Raw genomic sequence first — 12,676 nt, forward strand, 5'->3', positions numbered from 1 at the left:
CGCCACCAGAACAGACCAGGGCACCTGGCGCCTAGGGCAGGTCATCTTCTGGAGTTTCGAGAGTTTTCGGTACTAAGTTGATGCAAACGGGTTACTAACGGGTTCTTGGGATTGCTGAACACAAGTACGCCATCAGAAGAGACATCGGAGTACCTATAAGTCTAAGGCATGTTACCGTCTGGATTTTCGAGAGTTTTCGATCGAAAACACATTTCGAGTACGAATATACCATCAGAACGGACCCCAGAGCACCTGGTGGCTAAAGTATATCATCTTATAGAATTTCGAGAAATTTCGGTGCTAAATTGATGCAAACAAATTGCTCATAGGTTTTTGGGTTTGCTGAACACGAATATCAAATCAGAACCGACCCCCCGCGTTCCTAGTGGCCAGAGTGGCTGCTACGCACATCATGTTTTAGAATTTTGAGACATTCCGACACTAAATTAGTACACACCGAGTACTCAGAAGTTTTTTGAGTTGCTGTTCAAAGAAAACGTTCAAATTGGTAGCATTTTTGCTATTTTACTTGGACTGTTTATTAAAATAACTATGTTGTGCTATACAATTTTTTTAATTCTTTATAAATATAAACTAAATGTATATCTGACAGCGTTTTTCCTTCATTTATTTCAAAATCGATTTATTATATTTTATTTTGATAGTGTGATCCTTCGTGGTCACTAGATACTCCAAAGTATTTCATCTAAGTCATATTCGTATTCACTCCAAAAACATAAGAGTACCTTTTTGCATCAATTTAGTACCGAAAACTCTAGAAACTCCAGAAGATGACGTGCCTTAGGCACCAGGTACACCGGTGTCTGTTCTGATGGCGTATTCATATTCAGCAACCCCAAAAACGTATGAGTAATTCATTTGCGTACCAAAGGCACTCGAAACTCCAGAAGATGACTCCCCTTGTTGTGATCCTTGGCACCAGGGGTCGGTTCTGATAGCATATTCGTTTTTAGCGACCTCAAAAACCTTTCAGTAATTCATTTGTATCAATTAAATGCCGAATACCTTTGAAACTCCAGAAAATGACGTCCCTTGCTATGATCTTAGACACTAGGTGCTCTGGAGGTCGATTCTGATTGCGTATTCAGGTTTAGCGACTTCAAACCCCTTGAATAATCCTTTTGCATCAATTTAATGCCGAAGACACTCAAAAATACAGAAGATGACGTGCCTTAGTAGCGATCCTGGGCACCAGGTACCCCGGAATTCAATTCTGATAGCATATTTGTGTTTAGCGACCCCAAAAACCCGTAAGCAATCCGTTTGCATCAATTTGTCGAATGCCCTAGAGGCTCCAAAAGATGATGTCTCTTGCAGTGACCTTGTCTGTTCTGATGGCATATTCGTGTTTATCGACCTCAAAAACCTCCGAGTAATTCATTTTTACTAATTTAATGCCGAAATTCCTCAAAACTCCAGAATAGGACGTCTCTTGCAGTGACCTTGGGCTCCAGGTGCAGAGGGGGTCGGTTCTAATGACATGTTTGTATGTAGAAACCTCAAAAACCCTTCAGTAATCCATTTGCATCAATTAAATGCTGAAAACTCTCGAAACCCCAGAAGACGACGTGCCTTAGTAGCGACCCTGAGCACCAGGTACTCCGGAGATCAATTCTTATCGCATATTCGTGTCTAGCGACCTCAAAAACCCATGAGTAATCCGTTCACATCAATTTAGTGCCAAAAATCCTCGAAATTTCAGAAGACGACGCCCTTGCAGTGACCTTGGGTACCAGATGATCCGTGGGTCGGTTTTGAGGCGTACCCGTGTTCAGTGGCCCAAAAAAACACCGAATAACAAAATTTGGTCCTTAGTACACTGATTTTGACATGTTGATGCACTTTTGGATGCATTTTATGCACTTTAAAGTGCAATTGTGCATTTCCATCCATTTTTCATTGCATTCATGCATTTCATAAGATGAAGCTCAAACAACTGAGAGAAAGAATATACATAAATGGCAATCTGACGAAGGACGAAAGAGAAATACAGGCCAAAATAAGAAGAATTGCTAAGGAGCAGAAAATCAAAGGAAATAGCACAAAATCAGGATACCAAAGATTGACAATAAACAATGAATTATGGAAATGGAATAAAGAAAAGGAGCAGCTGGAAAGAATAAAGGAAGACATTTCAAAAAACTAGAATTCAATGCAGTACTAGGAGACCCAACAAAGATGAACCGGCAAAGAAAACGCAAACGAGAATCGAAAAACAATAAACGACTTAAAGGCAATAAAGAAGAACTAGTTAAAATAGCGACGTGGAATATAAGAGGATAATACCAGGAAGGAAAACTGAAACATCTAGTTTCAGTTTCAGTAGAAACATGTAGAACATTTTTGTATAGAAGTTTGTTCATGATAAACCACATAGTTTTAGAAATATTGACAAAAACGTAGAAAAACTACGAATTTACCGATTTCTTCCCCCTCTCCCACCCAAACCCGACGCTCAAAATGGTGTGACTTTTTTCTGAACATTATGTGGACCATATAAAACAATTTGGTGTTGGAGTATAACTTTCACTTTGGATGTCTGGGTTTGGGTCTAGTTATACCATACTAAAACTACTTGAAAAGGTATGGAAAGAAGAAGTGATACCTGCTGAATTGACAGACGCAATATTATGCCCTATACACAAAAAGGGAAGTAAGGCAGAATGTCAGAACTATCGAGGCATAGCGCTGCTTAACATAGCATATAAAATACTAGCCATACATATTAAAAATAGATTAACAGCAACGACTGAAAATAGCATAGGAGAATATCAGTGTGGGTTCAGGAAAGATAGAAGCACCGTAAATCAAATTTTCACGCTGAGAGAAATACAAGCCGAAAGCCATGAATACAATAAACCCACGATGGTTCTTTTCATTGATTTTAAGCAGGCTCTCGATCGAGCCAGAAGAAAAGAACTATTATATTGCCAATTCGACAAAAAAATAATTACTAAACAGGTAATAATTACTAAATAATTAGTAATTTTGCCAGCTTCGCCAAAATTGGCAAAAAACAAAAAATTACTTACTAAAATCACTACCCAGTTGTGTCTGAGTTTAGCGAACCGACTATAATAACAGTTTTAATTTCATAACAAATGGAACAGCCCATTTATCATTAGGTAGTCCCATTAAAGGGGAGGCCGTATACTCGTATAAACCTTTGTAAAGTTATTAGTAAAATTATTGCTTTCAAAATATGTATACTCAAATTGTATTTTTGAACATCTTATTTATTTTATATAATAATTAAATTCACTATCAAATGTCATTGATATTTTATTAATACTTAATTTAAAATTTAGTTTGACATTCACGAAATGTCAAACTAAAATGTAAATAACCTATGCTTTGCTTAACAAATTCAGATTAAAAAAACTAGCCTACTTACTATAAACGATTTCAGCTGACGTTTAGTATGTCGGCGGAAAATAAAAGGATTGTGACGTCACATTTTAGACTTTGAGGTCGATTATCTCGAAGACGGTTAGAGGTATCGAAATGCCGTTTTCAGATTTGGATTCAGAAGACAAAACTACATAAGAATCCATCAATAAATCTACTCTAAGTATTGCAGGAGCGGCGACGCAATAACACACAGACTTTGCAAATTTATAAACGAAAAGTTTTCGTTGAAAATTATTGAGTGGAGGAGCTCATGGGTGAACTTCACCCAAAATTTTCATTATGCATATAAAAGTGGAAATATTTTAATAAAATGGTAGTCTTGTTGAATTTTTCAGTCATTAGTCAACATGTAGGTGATCCCCCATAATTGACATGTTTTAACTCATAGTAATCAATCAGAAAGAAACTAGAAAGTAGACTTTCACTAGTGCAGACAAAATAAAGAAAAACGAGTATAATACATGTCAAAATATGTTTACAAAAATATTTAATAGGAAAAATCCAGAATGTCATTTGTATGGTAGATAAATAAAGAAACACTTTTTGTTTTAGTTATACTACAAATAAATTTCCTTCCGAATATGTCCCAACAGTCTTCGACAACTATGCAGTGACTGTTATGATAGGAGGGGAACCCTACACCTTAGGTTTATTTGATACTGCAGGTAAGAAAAATGATTTTTTTTATCTGTATATAAATATACAAAAATGATAAACATGAAAACCAAATAAAAAATAATAATAGGAATCTATCATTAATAATTATCCTTGGGTATCTTGTTAATACTAGGATTATAAATATGAAAATGTTTATACAGAGTGTTTCATTAATAATTGGAAATATTTTAACTGTAGATTTTTGAGCTCAAAATATTAGATAAGGTTTAACCCAAATCACGTCTGAAAACACTTCATTGAGATTTTTATTATATTTATTATATTTACTTTGGAATGATTAAGTAAAACCTGTGATGTAAGGTTTTAATCAACATAAAATTGTACCTAATTAAACAATATTAACAAGAGAATAAACTTGGCAGTGACACTGACTAATGTCAAACACTGACAGAATAAAGCAGTCTTTATACTATTACAAATATTCAAAGTGCAGCCAATGCAGTACCAAGGAGGTTGGGAGGAGAATATCGCATCATTCTCCCACACTATAGTCTTCCAAATACCGTGGTGAATGACGAACTCTTTCAGATCTTCTAGGCGCTTCTGAAGGAGGTAATGAGCTTCGCTGAGAGCACATTGGTTGTACTTTAAGAGGTAATGAATTCGGTGGAGAGGTAGATATAGTCGTATCTGCCTGGGGCGGTATGTTTTGTGTAGTTGTATCATTGGATGAGGAATCATTGAGACTTGAATGTGATTCAGGTGGGTCCTCTACTAATACTGATTCTTGACCTGGTATATCTAGTGTTTCTCCTTCACCTCGTCCGATTGGAGCCAGATGACGATTAGACACAGTGGTCTCCCGTCCGTCTTTCAGTTTAAAAAAGGAGTAATCAGGATTTGCCTCTATAACCTCTACTTCTTCTACGATAGGTTGGTACTTGTTTTTCCGATCGAACCTTTTCATCAAGACAAGTCCTGATTCTGTTAGCCATGACGGTACTGTATTCCCATTTGGAGATCTACGTGTGTGCACGAACATTCTTTCATGTGGAGTACAGTTAGTTGCGGTACATAACAATGAACGAATGGAATGCAGCACATTTGGTAGATATTGTCCCCAAATCTCAATGGATGCTTCATGAGATTCACAGGCCAGTTGAATAGCTTTCCATACAGTAGAATTCAACTTTTCCACTTGACCATTTCCTTGAGGATTATAAGCAGTAGTTCTACTTGTTGCAATTTCTCTGGAGTTGAGAAACTCTTTGACTTCAGCTGATAGGAATTGAGTCCCTCTATCGGAATGGATGTATACAGGCATTCCAAACATCATGAATAAGTTATTTAAATTCTTGATTACAGTTTTGGCACTAATGTCGCTACATGGAAAAGCAAATGGGAATCTGGAATACTCATCTATTACCGTAAGAATATAACGATTATTGGTATTCGAAGGCAATGGTCCTTTAAAGTCGATACTAAGGCGTTCGAAGGGAGATGTGGCTTTTATAAGCTTCGGAAAAGCCCTTCATTCTTAATATACCTGGGTTTGATTTTAGCACATACTTGACAGTCACGAGCCATAGTCTTGACTTCATCGAGAGAGAAAGGTAAATTCTTTGATTTTATCCAGTGAAACATACGTGTTACTCCTGGATGACAAAGTGCTGTGTGAAGTCACTTGAGTTTTGATGCACCTGCTGTCGTGGTAGTAGTGGAAGAGCAGATGCGCGATAAAGCATCCGCTGCTTGGTTGTATTTCCCTGGTCGATACACAATATCATATTTATAAGGTGCCAATTCAAGTCGCCATCTTTGTATTTTTTCATTTTTAATCTTGCTGGAATGCTTCGTGTTGAACATAAATGTTACAGACCTTTGATCAGTGATGACTGTGAAAGGCTTTCCTATAAGAAAATGACGCCACTTCTTTAGAGATTCAACGATATCGTACGCTTCTTTTTCTACAGCAGAATGGTTCAGCTCACTAGAGTTAAGTGATCTTGAAAAGAAAGCAACGGGTCTGGAATCCTGACTCAAGGTAGCATTTCAATTGAGTGTTCTGAAGCATCAGTTTCAACAACAAATGGCATGTTTTGATCGATTGCATGAACAGACGACTTTGCAACTATAGATTTTAGATTTTCAAAATATGATAAAGCATTTTCGTTTAAAGGAAAATTGTTGACATGAGCTAATGTGTGGACCTTTTCGGAAAAGTTGGGAATCCATTTTGAATAATGAGCAAACATACCCAATACCCTTCTGAGAGATACAGTGTCATTTGGTGGAGGCATTTTTAATACGGGTTGTAGTCTGCTACCATCTGGCTTTAGGATATGGTTTGGGGTATAACCAAGTAAGTTTATTACTGTTTAATTAAATTTGCTCTTCGTTTTGTTTATACGAGTGAAGCCGTATTTGTCTGTGGCTTTCAGAAAGTTCTCAAGATTTTTGTCATGTTGTACTTTCGTCTTGCCACAAACAGTTATGTCATAAATGTAGGCATATGTCCCTTCAAGATTTTCTGTGCGTATGAGCCAGTCGATTGTTCTTTGGAAACTGGCTACACCATTGGCAACACCAAACGAAATACGTCGAAATTGGTACAGTTTACCAGCGGCTTCAAAAGCTGTGTACAGCTTTTCATGTGGAAGGATTGGGACCTGATGGTATGCACTTTGAAAATCTAGTGCACTAAAAACAGTGAATTCTGACACTTTGGAAACCATTTCCTCGATATTTGGTAGTGGATAGGCATCAAGTTGTGTGAATCGATTAACTGTCTGAGAATAATCAATGACAAGGCGCTTCTTGTGAGTTTCGTTTTTGGTGATAAGGACTTGCGCTCTCCAAGGAGATTGACTTTCTTCAATAATGCCATCATTTAAAAGCTTCTTCACCTCATTTTTAATAAAAATCTGATCTTCAGCACTGTACCTGCGTGATTTTACTGCGATTGGTTTACAATTTGAAGTCAGGTTACAAAATAAAGGAACTGCAGGAACTGAGACTTCAACGACACTACACACTTTGAATACTTCTTTACTTCTTTAGGTCCTCCAAATTCAAACTCTAGAGTCGAGTGGTTACCAATTTGAAGTTAATGTTGTCATAGGAGTGGTCACCAATTTGAATATTTCGACAAGTTACACTTTAACTTGAGAGGAATGCGATAATGAGGCCATAGAAACAGTCTGCATACATGGCTTTCTAGGGAGTTTGCATATGTTAGCGAAGTCTTCATTAACAAAACTGACAAAGCTACCCGTATCTATAAGGGCATCAGCACGAAGATAAAAGCAGGCACGATAGCTTTCTTCAATGAAGCAGGAGTAGCAGCAAGAATGCAGGCTGTAAAGTTATCGTAGCCTTCAGATACATTGGTAGATGCACTAGTGCTCTTGGAGCGGCAAACCTTTGCAAAGTGCCCCTTTTTATTACAGGATTTACAGATGGATTCCCGAGCAGGACAGTTCTTCCTTGGATGTATTGGCCCACCGCAGAAAAAACATTTGTGTCCTGACCTAGAAAAGTTAGCAGTAGAGTTGGTAGCAGCTGTCACAGTGATAAGTTCAGAATTCGTTGGAGACCTCTGTGACTCAAATTGATAGTTACCAGGTAGAGCACTGAGTGTTGGATTTTGACTTGCATAAACCTGAGAGTTGAGTTCTGCCATTTCCATTGAAATAGCTATATTATAAGTTTCTTCCAAAGTTAATGTCAGACTCTCTAATAATCTTGATCGTATCTTTGAGGACGTCATTCCAGCGATAAAAGCTCTACGGATCGTATCATTTTTATTAGTGTCAGCATCTACAGCAGTAAAATTGCACTACTTAGCTAACTGCTTTAAAGATTGCATGTAAGAATCGATAGTCTCATCTGTCTGTTGTCGTCTAGTGGTTAGCATGTGACGAGCATGAATAATATTATTTGGTTTGATGTATATTTTATCAAGCGTTTGAATGGATTCGTTGTAAGTTTTACAATCGCTTATCAAGGTATATACTCGTGGCGAAATATGATTTATTAACAGTTGTAGCTTAATATTGTTAATATCAAGGAGTGGTCCAGCAGAACCATCAGCATAAACAGCGGGTGTAACAACCTGGGCAGCCAAAAAGTTCATAAAAGTTCTTTTCCAATGGTCCCATTCCTTTGCTGTTGATTTCAGAGATGGATCCCCGTCGAACCTCTCAGGTCTTAGATACTTCTCCATTATGTTGATTAAATTGGAATGATTAAGTAAAACCTGTGATGTAAGGTTTTAATCAACATAAAATTGTACCTAATTAAACAATATTAACAAGAGAATACACTTGGCAGTGACACTGACTAATGTCAAACACTGACATAATAAAGTAGTCTTTATACTATTACAAATATTCAGAGTGCAGCCAATGCAGTACCAAGGAGGTTGGGAGGAGAATATCACATCAGTAAGGGAGCTAGAGTTCTTTTAAGATGGCATCTTGTAATTAGTTTTCTTTTAAAGACCTCCAGAACGCTTCTATTTAGAAAAATCGATTTAAAAATTTTTCGTTTTTTGAATTTGAAATTTTTTTTTACAAAAAACGGTGTATTTTACTGATTTAAAGCAAGCGTAACTTTTTGTACTAGAATGCCTCGTAATTTAATAATCTATGCTTTGTTTTTAAACCAGGAAGAGCAAACTTAAAAAAACAGATTCACACCCAGGAAAGTCACTAGTAACCTTCTTTTTTGATTGATCATATCAGCCTTCGACTGACATCCATAAATACTTTGTTACGAATATGTTGCTAAAGAGTTCTAAAAACAACTGATTTTTACATAACAGCAGACTGCAAATCTAAATATTAAAGGAATGACGCAGGTGTCCAATAACAAATATTCAGAATTCATATCCGATATTGAACATAATAATTATACCACCCAGTAGATTGCACGAATTTATTTGTTTTTATATTCACACACGTAGATTATTAGTTTAGATCCAAATTGGTCAATTATCAACAATATAATTTGGAAATGACACGAAAGTGCTGACAAAAGTAGAATTATTTACCTTAATTAAATATACAAATCACGCGGGCATCGTGTCACCAATGACCCAATTTAAGCTTCTATAAAACCAAGATATCTGGCCTAGAGAAAGAGCATTCATCAGTCTACATCAGTCTTTAGCTAATCGCGTATCAGTAATTAGTCAGTGTTCGAAAGTACTCCCGGGGTAGAATTACCCTAGTGTCGGTTCTATCAATAAATACCTTTATCGCTATTCGGTGTTTATATCCTTATCTTTATACGGACTTTATACATGGTCTTTATCGAGAAAAAAAGGAGGCCTACAACTGCAGTCCACACCAAACGAACCCAGTAGCAGATAGACGACGCTAGGCCCGGGAGTACAGAACAGAAACCAGATCCAGAAAGCCATTGCAGAGCCAGAGATCGAAATACAGAACAGAAGCCAGATCCAGAAAGCCATTGCAGAGCCAGAGATCGAAATACAGAGCAGAACCAGATCCAGAAAGCCATTGCAGAGCCAGAGATCGAAATACAGGCCAGAAGCCAGATCCAGAAAGCCATTGCAGAGCCAGAGATCGAAATACAGAACAGAAACCAGATCCAGAAAGCCATAGCAGAGCCAGAGATCGAACTACAGAACCAGAAGCCAGATCCAGAAAGCCATTACAGAACCTACAAACTACAGGATCACTTGCACAGCCATTCCAGAACCAGGAGAGCCGCAACGTCCAGAAACATAAAGAAAAAACCGTAAGTTTTTGAATAACATAATATTTTTCCAACTTGTACGTATCGTATATACAATATTTTCCATTTAAACCCAAACTAATTGACGTATACATACATACAATATATATTTTTTAGTGCATTCTATACAATATTTTCCATTTAAACCCAAACTAATTGACGTATACATACATACAATATATATTTTTTAGTGCATTCTATACAATATTTGCCATTTAAACCCAAACTATTTAACTTACAGATAGATATTTTTTTTGCCTATATAATAATAATAAACGGTATTTATCCCTACAAATATTTACTACCTATTTATTTTTTTTATTTAAAAATTTGATAAAGAAAAAACGTATACGTTAATAGGCACATATTGCTTTTGTATTTCATTCATATTGCATAATTTTAATTAAACATAGTAGCCGAGAGGTTTCTATTTATAGTTGTGTAACATAATATTTTGCTTGACGACATTAACCTACATGTACAACTGACCTACAGAAAAACTGAGCGTCAGCAAGGTCAAAAAGAGTAAAATTCCCGCATCATTTAAACGTGAATCATAGTAAATTGAAAATATAAATAACATATTAAAAATACCGTAAAAACACTTACTGCTGGATAAAAGTAGGTGAATTTAAACATGGAAGCGGTACAGAACAAGCAAGCAGAGATTGGAGCAGAGATTTGTAAACAGGTATCGTCTCTTAAAAGAGACCCTGGATCTCGCAAGAATCAACAATACATTAAAGAGCGTCAGGATAGGTTAGAGGATTATTGGACAAGATTTGTGCATAACCACGAGAAATTACTAGAGAGTGGAGTAACGAAAGACAAATACTTCGAAACAAAATACTACGAGCAGGTCTTTAAGACATATATTGAGGGAAAAACTCTATTGGAAGAATATGGAAGAATCGTGAAAAGAGGAAAGACAACAAAAGGAAAGGAGATACAAATAAGAAAACAAAAAATCGAGGAATTATTACAAGAATATGAACAAGACTTGCAGTACGATGAAGAACTACAAGCAGAGGTGAAAGAACACATGGAGAAAATAAACACACTCATCATAGAAGCAACAGTAAATGATGAGCTAGACGTTATAGACAGCGACGAAGTAGAGAGGATAGATCAGCTAAGGAGGAAAGTCAGGGAGACTTTAAAGAAAATACGGCCTGGGATGCAACGACCAGACAGCACACAGAGAAGAGATGGTGTGACATTACCGCAGGTAAAAATCCCTGTGTATGAAGGAAGATACGAAACGTAGAGAACTTTCCACGATCTGTTTACGAAGGTAATACATGAAAACGACCAATTGTCGAAAGCAGAAAAGATGCAGTACCTAAAAACACAAGTAAGAGGGGAAGCCCACAGGATGATACAACACTTGCACATATCCGAGGCCAACTACGAAGTGGCATGGAACATGTTAAAGGAAAGATATGAAAATCCGAGGATGATACTGTTTAAACTAATAGACAGGATGTTACTAGCACATGAAGTAAAGGAATCTTCCGCTAGAGCACTGAAATCACTACATGACACCTTCCATGAGTGCCTGGAAGCCATAGGAGGCTTAGGAACAGACACGGAAGCGTGGAGCTCATTGATAGCGCGAATCAGCATAACAAAATGGGAAATGAGACAAGGAGGCTATACGAAAACCACATCGGAGACAGTAGAGAGATACCGACGTACAAATCAACACAAACATTTTTACAGCGACGATTCCAAACACTGGAACTGCTGGAGTCAGAAAAGAGACAAGAGAAGCATGGAGGATCGGGTAAGAAAACAAGAATGAGTTGCGTGATATGCAACGGAGATCACGGAGTACCATACTGCAGAGAATTTCAGGAACTCAATGTAAGAGACCGGAACAGGATAATACGAGAAAAAGAATGGTGTGCGAATTGCCTAGCACATAAGAAGGAGAAACAATGCTTTTCACAGATTAGGTGCAAACACTGTGGCGGAGACCACCACAAAATGTTGCATTATGAAAAAGGAAACACAGGCAACAGAAGAACCACAAATGAAACAAAAGGAGAACAAACACAAGAAAGAAATGGAAGAGAATCGAACAGTAGAAGAAACGGGTACCAATCGGACAGGTACAGAGGAGGAAATAATTATTCCAACAACGCCAGAGAACAAAATAACGGAAGACGAGAAAACACGCAAGAGAACAAGGGGCAAAGAAACAACAACACACAGCAAAGAGGACAGAACTCAGTTAACTGTGCGAGCCATAAGGAAGGTGAAGCATTACTAGCCACAGCAGTGGTACGCGTAAGGGATGCGAATGGAGAGTCTCTCATAATGAGAGCATTGATCGACCAAGGGTCACAATGCGCATTTATAACGGAACAAGCGGCGACGGCGCTAGGAACAAAAAGGCAGCCAATACAGGCGACCATATCCGGAATAGGCTCGTCAGGGGAAAAGACAGCCAACTGGAGTATGAAACTTTTGATCGGAAATCATTACCAAAGTGACTTCGACATGGAAATAGAGGCACTGGTACTACCGAAAATAACAAGGGATTTACCGGAACAGGACATAATCCTACAGGACTATAACGAGAAGAATGTACTACTGGCAGACCCAAGATACTACAGGGTAGGAAAAATAGACTTACTGCTAGGAGTAAAAGAATATAGTTACATATTGACAGAAGGGATGCACAGAATAAGTAATGGACTCCTAAGTCAAAACACCAAACTAGGTTGGATAGTTTCGGGGATAGCACGAGAAAGGGAGACTACAAAAGCAGAAGTATGCTGTATGATATCCAGACAAGAAATGGACATACAAATAAAGAAATTCTGGGAATTAGAAGAAGTGAATCAAGAAACAAGTT

The 12,676-nt window shown here is 37.4% G+C and overlaps 1 protein-coding gene across 1 annotated transcript in view; it reads left to right on the forward strand.

Moving 5' to 3' along the window:
• Positions 1-12,676, forward strand: part of LOC126883167 (cdc42 homolog) — a 75,967-nt gene that overhangs the window by 30,849 nt on the left and 32,442 nt on the right. The window contains exon 3 of the mRNA XM_050648416.1: positions 3,985-4,097. Coding sequence (XP_050504373.1) covers positions 3,985-4,097 — 113 coding nt within the window. The remainder of the gene's footprint in view (positions 1-3,984; positions 4,098-12,676) is intronic.

This window comes from Diabrotica virgifera, chromosome 4 (genome assembly GCF_917563875.1).
Source record: "Diabrotica virgifera virgifera chromosome 4, PGI_DIABVI_V3a".
Classification (NCBI taxonomy): Eukaryota; Metazoa; Arthropoda; class Insecta; order Coleoptera; family Chrysomelidae; genus Diabrotica; species Diabrotica virgifera.